Source organism: Camelina sativa, chromosome 4 (genome assembly GCF_030686135.1).
Source record: "Camelina sativa cultivar CO46 ecotype springtype chromosome 4, ASM3068613v1".
In the NCBI taxonomy this organism is placed as follows: Eukaryota; Viridiplantae; Streptophyta; class Magnoliopsida; order Brassicales; family Brassicaceae; genus Camelina; species Camelina sativa.
This window is the reverse complement of record NC_141883.1, coordinates 27,454,357-27,472,436: the sequence shown is the minus strand read 5'-3', so window position 1 is coordinate 27,472,436 and position 18,080 is coordinate 27,454,357. Positions and strand designations below refer to the sequence as shown.

Genomic DNA, 18,080 nt, shown 5'->3' with positions numbered 1-18,080 from the left:
TGTAAGAATATGCAAGTAGTAGATAGAATGGCTGGCCAGGTCAAACTGTTTTAAATGGAGACCGACCTAATGATTTCTATTGTCAAGGACATGCTTTGAATTATGTTTCCTCGGTGTACTGGCGACCTACGTTGGGAGTTGGGGTGTCAATTGACCCCCCGTTCAATATAAATAATAAAAACTTTTAGTTATAATTTCTATGGGTAGCTCATTTGGTTAGTTGTTGGTGTATTGACCCCCTAAACTGACGTTCGTTTCTTGTAGTTACCATTTTTTATCTTCATTTTCTTTTAACTCCTTGCATGAACAGGCTGACAATATATGAGTATATGACACAAGAATCCCCGAATATGGACCTCCTCACAATTTTGACTTGACTTATATTGAGGACGAGGAGGTCAAGAACTATCATTTGAACTAAAAGAATTATTTTGGTGTTATGAAGATGTCATGAATATCATGTAGTCCAACGGCTCACACAAGTCACAATTTTTTTTTTTTGAAAAAGATGAAGAAAACGTATACACACAAGTCACAATTAGGGTATTCATATATGTTTTCACACAAATATGATGCGATGTTGGACTACATGATATTCATGACATCTTCATAACACCAAAATAATTCTTTTAGTTCAAACGATAGTTCTATCAAAATAACTGTCAAGATCAATCGTTACTACATAAATGATACTTATAGAATTATTTTTTCATCTCCTAATTAAACTCAAACTCGTATGATAGTAAAAACGTCAGGATCGGCCTGTCCCTAACCAACAGATTGATTGATGAAGATGCATCATCTCTCACGCATATATAAGTCAAACCAGCATATTCCAAATCCAAACCCTTTTCAGATTCGCGACATAGACCCAAGTTTGGCGCCAACACCATACAACATCAATGATCCCACATGCTTTATACATATCATGCCGTGTTACTACTGTACATAATGTCTAGTATTATTGTAGCTTTTTTTGTAAACAGTAAACACCTGAATAATTGAATAACCATTAGACTAATAACAAAACGCAAGCTTATAGGTATTTTATCTTTTGCTATCATTTTCATAACTGACAAACATAATTCACTGTTACCTTTTGTCAACAGCTATTACGTACTGTTGACAAAAATAAGAAAAAAAAAAACTTTTTGACTGGATTATAAGAAATAGTAACTACTTATAAACTGTTTCTGCATATAAAATAAATTAAACTTATCTGTTCATAATTCATATTCAGGAACCATTATAATCATTTGAATTCATGTAAACTGATAGTTATATACTTTTTTTATAGTTACCTTTTCATTTTCGCTGTGTGATGTTTGATCTAATTCTTTTATACTAATCACACTCACTTATTCCACTTAAATTGTATTCATTATTGTTTCATACATGTCCTCCGTTTTTTAACTATATATTGAGAGTTAGAGATTTGTGGTGAGTATAACAGAGTATCCGTAAAAATGTCGTAATATTACAATAAACTAGAGAGATGGAGAGATCTATAGATACAGGTCCACTAATTTGCAACCACAAAATAGATATCCACTATTTTTTTTTGCATTTATATAATTGCTAAGTTTCTTTGTATTTTATGCTGCCAGATCCACTTCCATGAAGGAGACATGAGGTGGGCATTGATTGGATTTTGCATCCTATCACCTAATTGATATTATCATGATCACTACTATTGTTATTACTTTAATATTTGTCAATATACATTCATAGTGAGCAATGACATAACATCTTAGGTGGATTCCCATTTTGATTAAATAGATGAATGTATTTAGTACCGTTTCTTAAATATTATTTAGGTTCAGAAAATTCCAAATACGTTTCTAGGTACAGAAAACCACCTTTTGAAATTTGAGGCTAAAACAAAGTTTTAAAATTCAAGATGGCGAAGATATATATTTAGATGATATCGGTAACTTGACCAGGGTTTGACAGACTTAACTAACAGAACTTTGAATTTATTTTTCAAAATATGAAGAATGTATTTTATTTGTACTATTAATTTGACTATCTTAAAATCTTAACCTCATCCTCGTAACAAACGATAAACGATAGAATACGTTTGGTTTAATATTGGATCTTCTTTAGTCCCGAATGATAAAACTTGTTTACATTATTTGTTTGTATTGTCACTTTCTTATTATATATATCTCCACTAGGACACTAGCTTACATCGTTACGTGAGACATATATTTGGCTCATATGAAAGAAAAAGTTAAGGGGAAATCAATTACTATTTTTTCTCTCTCTCTCTCTATGGCGACAAGAAGTGATCACTTTGGCAACACGTCTTTTACAATTTACCAAAAAAAATGAAAAGAAATTGGCAACACGTACATGTACACATGCAATTATTTGCCCCTGTGTAGATGAGTTCCACGCTATCCACAACGTATTTTGGTTATTCTTTTCAATTAAATTATGTACATATTTCGATATGATTCCAAAGAGAAAAGCTTGTAATAAGTGGATTATGGGGTATAGATGATATATTTATACATCAATTCCATTTAAAAAAAAACTCAAAATAGGGTGTCCGTGTCTGATTTATCCGCAGCACGGCAGCACCCAATGATTGATTTATTGCATGATCTTGAGTGATAGAATAATATCGTATACATAAAATACTAAAATTGAAAGATAATTACGTACGTATACAATTATTTAGAAAAATACAAAGCAAAAGAAGACTAGAGGGGCGAAATAGAAAGTGATGGGATCATCAACATGGTTTTGTTGTCATCGTTTTGTCTTTGTCCAGCAGTCTAGAAGAAATATTAAGTCACTATTTTTTTTCATATTAAGATTAAGTCACCATTAATCATGCTAAATCATGTAGTTACATAAATAATGACTATTTATGACAATAATGCACACCTACACGTACATAGAATGCAAACAAATGCTATATGTTAAAAAGACTTGCGTAATTGTGCAACTAACAAATTCATTACCTCTTTTTATATAATACACGAAGATGGTTACGTAGTCTCTCTGTTTTACATAATATTTTTGTATATACAGTATACGTAATTCCGTTTATATAAAAATACTGTCGTTCTTGGTTTGAGAAAGTGTATATGTGTATATATATATATATATATATTTGAACGAATAACAAATATAAATGGATGAAAACTGAACATTTGGCCATGAGAATTATATATAGTCATGGACCTCATGGTTTATCGAGAAAATGGCTTTAGTTAGCTTTCCATCAATAAACTCATTAATATATTTGTTGATCTTATCAAGATTTCGTACGCTTTAATCATTTTAAACATCTTTCTAAAGGAGTCAATCAACACGAATAGTTAATAGGAAAGCTGAATCCAAAATACATGGTGTTAAATAAGTAAACACTCATAATAATACGTCTTGAATCGCCAAGAACAACGACGATAGTTCTATCAAAATTATCCGTTTTGATAGATAGCAGTTATTAGTTATAATATTCGCTTCATCATTTGACATTATTTTTGTTACTTGTTTGCTGACACTGCAATTAAAGTAAAGCAATTAATTATTATTTGTTAAACGAATTAACTAACAAAGGAACGGGTGTTACACGTAAGAACCGGATGGCTCCATCTCGACTTCAAAAATTTACCTAACTTGCTATACGTACGTTTGCAACAACGCCTTGAGACACATGTATACTGTACTACAAAACTTTCGAAGTTTTTGGAGAATGAAATTAGCATGCAGAACTTGTAAAAGCGTAAGAGAATCAAATATTGATGCTCATCAATCAGCATATATCAGGATTTCTCCTATATGTTTTCCCCCGTGCCGGTAAAATTGGAGATCAAATTTGATGTAACAATGTACAGTTCAAATGAATAGAACAATTTCATGTCGTTTCACTTTGGAAGACAAAATGGATGCCCTATACGACCAGAAAAAGGTGTTTTCACGATATCTAATTCATATGAATAAATGAAGGAAGGACTAAATGATTACTTATATAAAGGGTAACAATAATTATCATGGAGATAATCATATCATAGTTGGTCGAAAAAAAATGGCTTTAATTAGCTTTTCCACCAAAAAAATCATTAACGTTAATAATACTGTATAATCTTTTCAAGATTTCGTACAAGTTAATCATTTAAATCATCTTTCTACATAGGTCAATGAACCAAAATGCTTTTTCAATGGAAAATAAACATTCATTCATAATTCTGAAAAGATAACTTATATTCCTTTTTCATCATTTTACATTATTATTGTTATTTGTTTGCTGACACTACAATTAAATTAAAGCAATTAATTATTACATTAAAGAAACTAAACTAACAAAGGAACAAATGTTACACGTCAGAACCCGCTGGCTCAGACTCAGCCTTTCAAAATTTTCACCTAAGTTTGCTACTTTGTGTTCCCACATTTATGTTATAACCCTTAGAGTTTTTTTATATTTACAAATTAACCCCATGATTACATAACGGAGCAGCCGTTGGGGTTCTCATCACTGAACATCCCAGGACCAGGAGGAGCGTTCATGTTTGGCTGCGAGTACGGCACATAACTCTCACTTGCGTAATTGTATCCTGAACCTGGATAACTCTGACCTGCCATCGGATAACTCTGACCTGCCATCGGATAACCCTGACCTGCCATTGAATAACTCTGACCGTACACGTGTCCTTCTTGCCAATACATTGGAGCCGTCGGATAAGATGAGTATCCATAGTAGTCCATCTTATTCACCATCGCCACAGGCGGCGGCGCACCTCCTCCTCCGCCACCTTCCTTCTTCTCTCCGCCGTCTCCACCTTCTTTTTTCTTCTCTCCGCCGTCACCAGCCTCTTTCTTCTTCTCTCCTCCGTCACCAGCTTCTTTCTTCTTCTCCTCACCGTCACTTCCTTCCTTCTTTGCTTCGTTCACTACAGCGGCAGGAGCCTCTTTCTTTGCTTCAGGAGCGGCGGCGGCTTCCGTCTTCTTTTTCTCAGCGGCTCCGTCATCTTTCTTGGCGGGAACAAGAGGCTCAACGGTTCGTTTGAGCTTCTTGGTGAGAAGAGGCACTAGTTCTTTAACGTCCATTGTTCCTTTCACTGTCACCACATCTTTAGCTCCGTCAACAGTCACCGTTTCGACCCCTGAATACAAATTAATTATTAATAAATTAGCATAATTAATATTTACTTTTTTGGTTTTCGAATTTAGTAACTTCGTTTGTTATTGTTATTTTCTTACCTTTGATTTTCAATATTATTTTCTTGATTTTCTGAATACATCCTTCACAATGTAGTCTGATCTTTAAAGCCACCGAACTCTGAAACACAAAAAGAAATTAAAGTCAAATCAATAAATTATTCATACTCGTTACTTTGTTAAACAAATATTACTTTGTAGCTGCCTAATCTTTTTTCGTTTAACTTATCTGCCTAATTAAACTAGTGTGATCCACACTACAAAATTGTATCCTTTTAAGTTGCTAACGTACGTTGTTTAAAAACAAGCGTACACTAGCAAAAGCTTTTAGTTGCCTCTTGTTCTTATTCAAGTAGAGATTTATACCTCTTTTGGAGCTGCCGGAGGAGGAGGAGTCGCCGCCTTATCTCCACCGTCAGTTTTCTTCTCTTCAACGGCGGCGGGAACAGATCCCTCAACCTTAGGTGGTGAAGGTGGTGGTGGATTCGCGAGAACCACCTTTCTCTTAGTTTTCTCCTCCAACTTCTCCCGGAGAACCACCGGGTCAATCTTACCGACCACCGTAAGCTTATTCCCACCAGTATCCGCCGTCACATCTTTCACTCCACCGAAGTGTTTCACCATTCGCTTGATCTTCTTAGCGCAGCCTTCGCAGTGCATATCAACTTTGTAAACAAAGGCAGAGGCAACCGCCGCGGCAGCGGCCGGAGCTGCCGCAGAATCTCCTTCACCGCTCTTTGGCTTGCTGTCTGTAGTCTCAGCTGAGACTACGGTGGCTGCTGGCTTCTTCTCTTGTTCAACTTTGGCACCTTCTTGAACCTCTCCCATTTCTTGGTTAAAGTGTCAAATTTTATTAGGGGTTTATTTTTATTTTTTGTATTTGAAAGATGAAGAAATGTTTGAACAAGAGTAAGTGGAGGCAAATGTGCGTATATATAGAGAAATATAGGGTGCGTGGAGGTTATTATTTTACAATATTGTTGATACTGATTTTTTTTAACTTAAGTATATTTATAATGGTTTGATGTTACATGTTGATTTCGTATGTGTTTGTGTGTGTGTATTTGTTGGGGGCTGAGGTCAGCGAGAGTGGGCGTTTGACGCCGGTTTGACACAAGTGATGGTACTAGACACGAAGGCACCAAGTTTCTGAACAAACATTATTTTTAAATAATCAATGGATAATATTAATAAAAATTAGTTTGTTTTTTTGCGTAAAATAGCTGATCAAGTTTATTGATTTCTTAAAGGTAAGCATTGCTTTTGAAACACAAAAAGGGTATCATTTCTCAGCTTTGACTACTTGATGACTATAGTCTAGATTAGCCGAATCTTAATCAGTTTAAGGTAAAAATACATTCGACCAATAGTCACAATTCAAAGAATATACATCCTTACCTTACTAAAAAAACAAAACTTTAGTTAGAAGATATATCGCAAAATGCTGTTTTATTATTGAAGTAGTATACGAAAAGTTGGGATCATTTTGTAATTTGTAGATACAAAGTGAATGTATTATTTTGTTAATAATTATATATTGTATATTCAATTATGAAAGAATGTTCACCAAAAGTTTGGTCAAAAACAAAATAAAAAATGGTCCAAAAGCATAAACAAATAATCATAGGTTATATAATTTAGAGTAGGATGAGAAATGAATCGATAATTTTATGTCAGGTGAGAAATTAAATTAACTGCTGATTCGATAATAATGGAAAGATAGCCAGAGATTGGTTAGACAACAAAACACGTAAAACAAGAGAACAGTTTTATTCAATAGAATTTAGTTTTCAATAAGTTGGCAAATATAACCGTTAGAGATGTAACCTAATACAATACTAAAACATTACATTATGGATCGATACAACGTGGTCGTAAACGAATTACTGTGGACTAAATAATAGAAACAAAAGTGATGATTTAATTAAACCATTTTTTGAATTTTTGAATCACATCATTCTTCTTCTTTTTTTTTTTAAAGAATTTGTAAAGAGATTAAAGAGATAAAGATGATACTTTTCTTTCTGATAGATATTGGGTATTGGTTAAAGTCATGATTCTGCAAATTGCATAGTCTTGTCTCATTATAAGTGAAGTTGATGGAACCTCCTCTTCTCTTCTCTTCTCTTTTTGGGTTTTTTTCTTTTGTTTAGAAATTTCATTTTAGAAGGTGGTTTACTTCTACAACAGACTATAAAAAATAAAGATAAAACTCCTTAATTACAACAGATTTAGCAAACGTTTTTAGATATTTTGTTGTATTTTATAGGAAAATATACCCAAAATATGATATAAAAATACCACATTTGATATTGATCCCATTTTACTCACACTAAGATCAGATCTAAAAATTTAAAATAATACAAGAAAAACGACAAATGGCACATGTTTAATTTGTCAAGTTGTTTGACTGAATTATATATTTAGTACAGTACATAAAAGAATTCTAGACATGTGTGTCAGTGTGTGTGTAATTTGCATATATGCCAATGCTACTAGTAAACTTAACAACAAATTTATATGCATATTTCAAAAAAATTGTATATGTTTTCGAGTATTGTGAATGTAATTTCCACGTTTTCTTGTAATATACTATTCGTATCACCTAACCAATGCACATACACTAGTTTACACAATTCGTACAGCACCACTAGCTTATATAACTATTTTAAAAATTCTTCAATATAATTTTGTTTGCTCCCCTGAAGAGCAATTATTGAATTAAATTATGCGAGTTAATTTGGTTTTAGACTTTTAGTAAGTTTCAGCTTCATGGAAGCGGCCAAGAACTGCCTATGTTCAAAAAACATGGGCTGCGGTATAGAGACAAAGACATGAGGAACTGCAAAAACATATTGAGTTTTACACTTTTACTTTTCTTATGAATACACTATCTTATTGGGTTTGGTGTGTGAAAAATATTGAACTTATTTGAAAACTTTATTTCAACTGCATATGAATAGTAAAAGGATAAGGAAAAGTAAAAAAATTGTTTGAAGAGTTGCGTAATTGCGTTTCGTTCTTCCCTTTACCGGTCCATTTTGTCAACATCATGTTTCATTGTGTTTTTTGTTGAATTTGTTTTTTTAAATGGTCCTATGTGTGACGTAATAGCTGAGGTGGACACATATTATCTTATATATTCAATTCATATTGACATGAGATATAATAGAGTTTGATTGAGAACTTTCTTTTTCGTGAAGTTTAACGATCAAAAATGACCACAAACTTTATCGTAAGTTTTGTCTTTGTACTTAAAATTTTGTTGTTTGTGTTTTGAAAACTTATGTGTTAGTAGTTTGGAGTTACGTTTGTCAGTATGTAATCCTATATTTTTTCGTAGCTAAATACGATTTTAGCATTTACCATTTCTTGTTTTGTTTTTAGTTTGGCATCGTTTTTGCTTTTGTGCTCTGTGTACGTACCCTATTTAACTATTAGGAAGAAAAAGGTAAACATGGTTGTTACTTTTAACTATTTAACACGTCATATGACTCAAATCCTTTAAACTATTTTTGTCAAGTACCACAATCACGAATTTTGACAAATGTTGTATAGCCACATGAAACACAAGTGTGGAAACGTTTTCAACACACATTTCATCTTCAAGCTATGATTACAAAATTACTCATCAAATTAAATCTACTAATCCCCAAGACAAAGCCGTTCATATCATATTTGCTCCTCCGCGCGGGCATCTCCTTACATCTTTGCAAAAGAGGTGTACATAGAAAACGATAGGGTATATAAAACGTTTAAAAATCAAGTTTAGTGGGGGCAGAGACAAAGTAGGAACCAATTCAGCAAGAACTCAATTTTTAAACATGATATCTAAACGAAGTTCCAATCGATATGCAACACTATTACAAGAAGAATTTAAAAATAATAAAAGTTGGATTTGGTACGGGTCTGTTTCAATATCATTGTTATCATTATTGTTTCCCTCGGCACAAGCACCTTATTTTATCAGAACGAGACCCTATCGCGACGAGTCTATATGGTGTAGAAGTATCTGGAAAGAAAAAAGGAATTTCCCACATTCCTAAATCCTAACAAATTGACACGTACCATCTTAGCTGGAACATTGTCCCTTACTCTAGATGTGAACCTACTACGTACTAACGTACATCATCAGTTAAAAAAAATCCGATTGTTTCCTCAGAGAGACAGAGAGTAAGATCGGTTCTACTAAGGATATGTCGTCGTAGTGATGATCAAGAACACCCTGGAGAAGAAGACATTGTCGTGAGGAGCATGAAGAGCATGCCATGCAACTCTAAAGATTTTATAGTAGTTTCTTGTTATACTAATAAGCTTATGAAACTTCTGATTATATTCACCCAAATTCAGTCCGAGTACATAGCTAGTTAAAAAACTCGTGAACTATCTTACAATGTAATTACAGACTTTCCTTTTGCTATAATAAAGTTTTCTTGCATAAAACGAGTCTATCAAGTCATGTAAATTCGGATTTTGGTCTTACATTTGACTTTTTCTTATTTTTGAACTATAAAATTTAATAAGCCCAAATTAATCATATACGGGCCTATATAAAAGCTTATTTATAAAAATGGGCCTTTATCACGTCTCAATCCTTTCAAACCGCTTTTTTTTTTAGGTTTAACACTTTATAACCGAAACTGAGAAAATTTCTAGGGTTTCCTCTTCCGCATCGTCGTCTTCGTCTCCAGCTCCTCCTGTGGTTTCTTCTCTGAATCGTAAGTTTTTCAATTGATGCTTCGATTCATTTAGATTCTTTATTGATTTTGAGTTTGATGGGTTCAATTTCATTACATTAGGAGGCTAAAATGGGTAGATGTCCGACTAGAAAAGTGAAGAAGAGGAGATTATCTCACAAAACAGCGCGCCGTGACAAATTCGAAGTCAAAGGAGACGATTTGGTTTACACTGAGTTGCGTAAACCTGAGTCGGAGATGAAGCCTTTAGAGCTTGACCAGGATTTGCCTGGAATGGGTCAATTCTACTGCTTACACTGCGAGTAAGAAAGACTTTAATCAATATAAATGTTTAACCTTTCTTAGCATAAATCTCTCTCTCTGGACTCTTTTGGGTTTATGAATCTTTTGAACTTTGAACCTGTCTATATGTTTCTGATTGTTGTGTTAAGAAGACTGACCCATTTGGCTCTTGTACCTTTATATGTGTTTCAGTCGGTACTTCTCCAAGTCATCAGTGCGAGATGATCATTTCAAGACTAAGAAACACAAGAAGCGGTAAGCTTATTCTTCATTGACTTGCCTTGCATTTGTGTTTGGAACTTTGTTTTAGTTACTATGCTATGTTCAAAGCTACCTTTCTTCTTTGACATAGCTGGCTAACTAAACATTATATTGTTGCTCTACGCATGTCTTTAGCTCTGTTAAGGTGTTAGTTTATAGGTTTCGAAGGTGTTTATTGTGCCTTAATGAGTATTATGACTCTGAAATTGTTTTGCTCCATTTGGATTTTTGTGTGTGATTGCAGTGTGAAGATGATGAAGGGACCAGCGCCACACTCGCAACTCGATGCAGATTTAGCCGGTGGAATGGGAATGCCGGACAATGGTCCAAAGCTGATGGCTGTCTGAGTTTTTTGCAGTTTGTTTTTACTTATAAGTTCAACAGTTGATGGAACTTGGATTTTGTTGTAAGATGGTCCTTAACTAAATTAATGATACAAGGTTTTGTCTGATCGTCTTCTACTACATGTCAGTCTTTTTACTAGAATTGCTACAAAATATACTCATCTCTATATGTTCCATCTTGCCTGCGCATGATCACCAGATCAAAACAACCAAACCAGCCAAATCCTATGAGATCATCCACGCTTAATATTCCATAAGAGAAACAAACCGGAGGATGATGCTGTTATTCAGACACGAGAAGAGACTGTCAATGTGATCGGGAAAAGTCTGCTGGCCCTCTAGAGTTTCGTTTCCAAGCCCATGACGCAAGACAGAGCAAAACGGACCCAACAAAGTTTGTGGGTACATCAACGAACTAACCAGCATCAGTCCAACCGTTTAGATATAAACAGGCTTTGCGAAATTGCTGGACTCCTTGAGACGAAAAGATAGTGAAAAACGGCTAAACGACCAGTCATCATGTCTCTCTGCATCCTCTAAATAACATGAATATTTATTGGCAGGTGAAATTCTTAGATTCTTTGATTGTCACATAGACATAGTTATCAAATTTTGTCATGTGGAAAAAATGTAAGCCACACTTTGTCCTATAAATAATTTTGTGATGCATTAACAGTTTAACACCACCACAAAGCGATCATTACATGTTTTCTTAATGAGTTTACTGAGTGCTTTTTCATTAAATTATAATAGCGTCACTGATATCTAAACTGTTAAAATCTAATTTATATAAAGTAAAAACTTTACATAGAAAAATGTTCACTTCCAGGAAAAGGAAATAGAAAATGATGTAGTATTTTATTTGTGAACAAGTTACATAATACATAGTGGAGAAATCCAGTGTAGGTAGCAAGGGTAATAATTCTGGCCTTGGTTGAAATTCCCAATTAGTGAACGACATGTGCCTAGGTGCTTCTTCTCCTCCACTATAATTTCCAAGTTTGCTCATAATTAAACACAAACTTATTGCACTCACCAACAAAAACAAAGTAGTCGTCATCATCATCATGGTGTGTGTCCCATATGCATATATGCATGTATGGTCGCACGCGTGTGCTGCACAAAGATAATGAAATCAAGAAGTGTTCATAAAAAAAAAGTCATATAAACACAAAAGAAATGTTGTCTTGTCTTTCTTTTACTTTCTTTTTTGTTAGCTTTGGGTCTCATCATCTCATTCAATGTCCTTTTTGGACCCATCCACTTTTTTTTATCATTTTCTGTTTATTTCTCATCTTCATAATTTTGTTCCCCACGTATGTTCGTGTGTCTAAACTCTAAAGCATCCTTTTTGACAGTATTGACATAAAACTCTAGTAACCAATTTTATATGCTTACATTTACTAATCATGATCTACTAAAAAATCATGATTTATACACAAGTGATGTTAAAATAATGTTCTACATACAAGACCCACAACATTCAAACCCCCATCTAACCTATGCAAATGCAATTAAAAACCTTAAAAGATTACAATTTCATCATATATCATATAATTTTATTTTCTTTTAGAACGGATCTCATGATTCGAAAGTTAGTCTTATCTTGAAATCTTGAACAAACCCAACCAATATATATATGGTAACGAGTGCACTCAATCACAATGAGATATATGACCTCAATGAAACAATCATCACCCTTCACTTCACTAGAAAGGCTCATAGATTGCTATGGCATAAATGGATATTACAGAGGTGAAAAATTAGATTAATTTATGATAATACACAATAATAATACTATACCATCAAATCTGAAAACGTCGTTCCAAAAATAAGTAACCCCAAAATCAAAACAAGAAACAAGAAAAAATGAGTTCGTAGAGTTTTTTTCTTTCAGAACATCTTCTGGTATTTAGTTCTTCTTTATACTCTCTTCTTTCTTCTTCTTCTTCTTCTATATGACCAAAAGTAGTAAGTACTAAGCATCATCTTCCTTAACCCTAGAACTTGAACCTGACGTCATACCGATCACCTGAGTATGCGTAAATCTCTGCAACTGTATCATCCGCGCGTAGATTCCATCAGGATTGTTCTTGAGGAGATGCGAATGCGATCCTTGTTCCGCAACTTTACCATCATCTATCACCGCGATCACGTGGGCGTTTCTGATTGTAGATAGCCTGTGAGCCACGACAATGGACGTTCTACCAGAGCAAGCTTGGTCCAATGCTTCTTGAACTGATCTCTCAGACTCTGCATCAAGAGCGCTTGTGGCCTCGTCGAGTAGCATGATCTCTGCTTTCCTAACTAGGGCACGCGCTATAGCTATCCTCTGTTTCTGTCCTCCTGAGAGCTGAACGCCTCTCTCCCCAACATACGTCTTGTAACCTTCAGGTAGCGCGGATATGAATTTGTGGGCGCTGGCCAAAGTTGCAGATTGTATGATCTCTGCTTCGGTCGCGCATTCGTGTCCATATGCGATGTTTTCGTAAATGGTGGTTCCGAACAAGCATGGTTCTTGAGGGACTATGGCTATGTGTTTCCTTATGGCTTTCAAGTTGTACTTCCTTATGTCTTTACCATCAATCATGACACGGCCTGAGGATGGTTCGTAAAATCTCTGGATGAGGGAGATCACCGAGCTTTTCCCACACCCGCTTGGACCAACAAGTGCTAGAGTCTTGCCAGCTCTAGCACGAAGGCTAAGGTCACGGAAGATTTGGATGTCTGGTCTTGAAGGGTAAGAGAAATCAATGTGTTTGAGCTCGACTTCGCCGCGTAAACGGTCTGGGACTGGGGTGGTATCAGGATCATCAGGTTCAATCTCGGTTTTGCGGTCAAGAAGTTCGAAAACAGAACGCATCGCCTGACCACCTTTGATGAAATCAGGAGCTAGTGTGAGTGTTTCTGCTGCACCATTGGCTGAGACCATCAGAACCATGAAGACTCTTATGGTTTTGGAGAAGTCAGAGATGCCATGTTTCACAAGCCATGATGCGTACCATAACCCGAGAGCGTATGATGCGTAAAGACAGAACTGAGCTATACCATAACCACTTCCAGCGATCTGTCCTTTCCAGAAGCAGCGTTTTAATGGTGGTTCAAGGTTTGCAGTGTAGAGACGAACAATCTTTGCCTCTGAATTGAAGGCCGCGACTGTCCTGACATTAGCTATGGCTTCACCAGCGAGCTGCGTCCCCTTGGCATGCGCCGCTTCCAGGTCTCCGGAGAATCCAGTCATGAACATTTTCTGTTAAAAAGATATAACAGAGTATTAGATCTAAACACAACAATAAGAGTATGCATTTGCTTTGTAAGAACACAAACCTGTAAGACAGTTGCAGCAACAACAACAGGGAAGACTGCAACAAGGACAAGTGCTAGTCTCCACTGTAGAACAAACCCGGCAGTGCAAGCTACTAGCATCAGTGCTGTATTCTGCACAATTACTGAGATTCTATCTCCTATAGCGGATCTCACATTATTGGCATCAAGAGCTAACCGAGCTGCTATTCTTGCACTTTCATTCTCCTCTTGATCAAACCAAGCCATCTCATTCTTGAGTACCGCAGTGAGCATCTTCTCACGGACTCTCTTGGTCAGATTCTCACCCACAATGTCCCAGAAAGAATGCTGGAGTGTGTTGAAGATAAGTGCTGCAGAAGAGAGACCGATCAAGAGATAACAGTACTTATCAATCTGTTTGATCATGTATTCATGGTCCGGGTTGTAGTAGATGCTTAGGACTGCGCTGAGGACATATGCAAAGAAAGCACTGAGGGAGCCGCAAACGACAGAGCCTACAGAGCCAAGCAAAGCGTATTTCCACTCCGGTGAGTTCATTTTAGCTAGTCGCCAGAACGAATTGGCTTGATCTTTGAAGGCCAGCTTGTCGTGTCGATAGTTTGGATAAGACGAAGCTTCAATGGAGAGGCTGAAATCAGAAGTTGAGAAATCTGAGAGTCTCCTTGAATAAGGTGATCTTCCATACGACGAATTCCGGGTCATTATTGGCGAGCTAACCGAGTTTCTAGCACTTGAAGGTCTGCAACATATATATATATATATATTAATCATTAGTAACTTAAGAAAAGAACCTTAGTGTGACACAAAATGAATCCGAATATATACCTTGCACTACTCTTTCTCGCATTACTCATAGCAGTTTCATGAGCTGCTTCTTGCATTCTAATTAACTTAGCGTAGATTCCGTTTTCTCCCTTGGAAAAAAGCTCATCATGCGTTCCAATCTCTGAGACACTTCCTTGCTGAAGCACAGCAACAAGGTCAGCTTTGCGTATGGTGGAAAGGCGATGAGCAATGATGAGAGTAGTCCTTCCAATCATGAAACGATCCAATGCTTCTTGCACAAGCTTCTCTGATTCAGAATCTAATGCACTCGTCGCCTCATCTAAAAGAAGTATCGCAGGGTTCTTCAACATTGCTCTTGCTATTGCTATTCTTTGCTTCTGCCCACCTGATAGCTGCAGTCCTCTCTCCCCTACCTGACATTTTTCACATTTACCAACATTAATGTAAATACATAATGACTGAAATAAACAGTGGAATAGTGGTTGCTGATTTTGAAGTTAAAGTAGGAAGAAAAAAACAAGCACATGAACACTCAAAATATTCAACATCAAGACACATGACTAAAACTACTTGTCTGGGTCTCACATGCGTTGTTGACCAAACCCATGTTACTCTGTTATAAATGCTTTTCTAATGACCATACCTTCTTCTCTCTTTTGACTCTTTCAAAAATACCTTAAACTAATGAAATTAAAGAATCAAAAGAACACAGATGCACATAAACCAATGAGTCATGTTAAAAACACCAGACCTGTGTGTCAAAGCCATCGGGTAGTTTGATGATAAAAGAATGAGCGTTTGCGACTCGAGCAGCCTCCTCTATCTCAACTTGATCTGCGTCAGGACGGCCTAAGAGTATGTTTTCTTTGATAGAAGTGGCAAACAATGCAGGTTCTTGGCTCACAAGCCCTATCTGTTGCCTTAACCATCTCAGTTTCAGCGTCTTTAGGTCCTGACCATCTAGTAAAACTTGTCCTGCAGAGAGACGATAAAACCGTGTTAAACTAACAATGCTCAAACAAAACAGCTTGAAAATGTATCAGAATGTTAGATTTGTTAACCTGAGTTGGGGTCGTAAAACCGCTCTATAAGCGAAACGACTGTGCTTTTGCCTGAACCACTGCTACCAACCAAAGCTATGGTCTTCCCAGCGGGAACAGAGAGGCAGAAATTGTTAAGAATCTTAACATCTGGCCTTGACGGATACGAAAAGTCAACATTTTTCAGCTCAACAAGACCCGTGACTGAGTCTAACTCCACACCAGACTCACTGTTCCGCTCTATAGTAGGTTTGTGATCAATGATTCTAAAGATCTTTGCCGCAGCAACCTTAGCTTTCGCAAATGAAGCCATACTCGGTGCTGATTGTCCCAATGCCCTTTTAAACAAACAATCAAAAACCAATATCAAAATCACATGATAAGAAGAAAGAGTGATGAACAGAGAAGAGTTGAGTAGCTTACAATCCACCAATCATGACTGCGAACATTGTAGCAATGGCGAGACCACCGTTGGTCAAATGGTGACGAACGAGATAACCACCGTACCAAAGCAAGAGAGCGTAGCAACAGAAGACAACGAAGTAAGTAGCACCAAGTCCCATTCCTTTAGCTAAACCTGTTTTGTAACCAAGTTTCTGAGCTATCTTTAAAGCTGATGAATAAGCTTGTGAAGCTCTTGTTTCTCCAACGAACGCCATCACTACCCTGATTTGTACCACTGTCTGCCATTTTTAAACAAATCGAATCAGACCCAAAAACACCCAGATGATTGATGATTACTAGATTTGACAAAAATGGAAACTTTATTTATTTTTTGTTTGTTTTCTAGGGATTTGTGCTGCACTCTACCTGTTCGACGATATTACCAGCTTGTGAAAGAGACTCTTGACTCTTATTAGAGAGCTTAGAGAGAGTAGTTGTGTGAATTCCTCCGATCACAGCTATCAACGGAACCACCGCGAGAGTCACTAAAGCTAGTTGCCACACCGCCGTGAAACCAACGATGAATCCAGATACAAAAGTCGCCATGTAATGAATGAAATTACCCAACTGAGATTTCATCATTGAAAAGATCAGATCAGATGAGTAAAGAAGAAACAAAAAGAACCAAAAAGAGAAAGTTTCTTACTTTCTCACTAATGGCGTCTTGAACCATAACAGCGTCGGTGTTAATGGCGAAGACAACATCTGAAGTTCGGACCTCTGTATCAAAGAACTGAATGTCTTGATTCAAAGCTGCTTCTAAATACTTAATCCTCATCTTCGTTGTTTGTCTCTCTCCACTCCACATCCAACACGAAATCTCTGTTTCACAATAACACCAAACTCAAAATCGAATCGGATCAAGAAAACAGTATATAAAACTTTAGATCTCTTCTTTCTTCTAACCTGCCCATGAAGAAGCCCAGATTGCAGCACCAACCACTAAAAAGTAAAGTGCATACTGCAACAAACAAACAAAAAACATTTTTTTTTCAGTTTTAGTGTTGTTTCAGAGATTTGGAAGACAAAAAAATTGAAACTTTGAGAAGTTTAGAGTACCTTGAGAACTTCTTGCATCATCTTGTCGACGTCATTAGCATTAGAACCAAAGGAATTAACAAGATCGGCGAAGAAACGAAGAAACAGAGGTAAAGAGCAGCCATGGACGAAAGCACCAACAGAGCCAATTCCCATCAGTACATAATCTAATCCGTCGGCGAATCTGAAAAGCTCTCTGAAAGCAACTCCAGGAATCTCTGCTTTCTTTGGCTCTTCAACCACTTGTGTCGGCGGCGGAGGAGGAGGACCACCGTCATTATCCATTTCCGGCGAGTTTCTCCGAAGCTCTGTTTCTGGGTTTATAAAGTCGTTGTTGTTGTCAGGGAGAAGCTCAATGCCTTGCATTTCGGACCAGCGCCATAGTTCAAGTTGCTCTTTAATTTCTTCTTCTTCTTCTTCTTCTTCTTGTTTTGTCTGATCAGATTCTTGGGACATTTGTGTATATGTTTTTTAACTTTGCTTTATAGAGAACCTCAAAAACCACAACAGCCCTGAAGAAATTAAAATAAAAAATATAAATATAAATATTTTCTTATAAATTGTATATATAAAAAAAAATAAAACAAATAGCTTCTTCTTCACAGCACTTATATTTTTATAATCTCATCTTTTGAGTTTTCTTCCGCTCTGTATGCCTTCTCCCATACTCTTTTTTTAAGTCTTGACTAATCCCACTTCCGTTTTTA

The 18,080-nt window shown here is 36.2% G+C and overlaps 3 protein-coding genes across 4 annotated transcripts; 1 reads left to right on the top strand and 2 right to left on the bottom strand.

Moving 5' to 3' along the window:
- Positions 1 to 4,200: 4,200 nt before the first annotated feature.
- LOC104782114 (heavy metal-associated isoprenylated plant protein 5-like) lies at positions 4,201 to 6,284 on the bottom strand. Its single transcript, XM_010506941.3, has 3 exons — positions 5,542 to 6,284; positions 5,218 to 5,296; positions 4,201 to 5,120 (listed from the first exon to the last, which is right to left on the bottom strand). Exons 1-3 carry the CDS (start codon positions 6,001 to 6,003, stop codon positions 4,459 to 4,461), a joined length of 1,203 nt encoding a protein of 400 aa, XP_010505243.1. The 5' UTR covers positions 6,004 to 6,284; the 3' UTR covers positions 4,201 to 4,458.
- A 3,463-nt stretch (positions 6,285 to 9,747) lies between these two features.
- LOC104782112 (uncharacterized) lies at positions 9,748 to 10,866 on the top strand. Its single transcript, XM_010506940.3, has 4 exons — positions 9,748 to 9,893; positions 9,975 to 10,174; positions 10,347 to 10,409; positions 10,660 to 10,866. The coding sequence occupies exons 2-4, from the start codon at positions 9,984 to 9,986 to the stop codon at positions 10,760 to 10,762; spliced, it is 357 nt and encodes a 118-aa protein (XP_010505242.1). The 5' UTR covers positions 9,748 to 9,893; positions 9,975 to 9,983; the 3' UTR covers positions 10,763 to 10,866.
- A 1,640-nt stretch (positions 10,867 to 12,506) lies between these two features.
- On the bottom strand, positions 12,507 to 18,080 carry LOC104782111 (ABC transporter B family member 1). Of its 2 annotated transcripts, XM_010506939.3 has the most exons (11): positions 17,982 to 18,080; positions 17,395 to 17,885; positions 17,242 to 17,296; positions 16,982 to 17,157; positions 16,702 to 16,902; positions 16,315 to 16,574; positions 15,913 to 16,229; positions 15,603 to 15,826; positions 14,891 to 15,264; positions 14,087 to 14,804; positions 12,507 to 14,009 (listed from the first exon to the last, which is right to left on the bottom strand). In XM_010506939.3, exons 2-11 carry the CDS (start codon positions 17,827 to 17,829, stop codon positions 12,738 to 12,740), a joined length of 4,032 nt encoding a protein of 1,343 aa, XP_010505241.1. In that variant the 5' UTR covers positions 17,830 to 17,885; positions 17,982 to 18,080; the 3' UTR covers positions 12,507 to 12,737. The 2 variants fall into 2 exon arrangements, with proteins under 2 accessions (XP_010505241.1, XP_010505240.1); XM_010506938.3 differs by lacking the exon at positions 17,982 to 18,080 and having other exon boundaries at positions 17,395 to 17,911.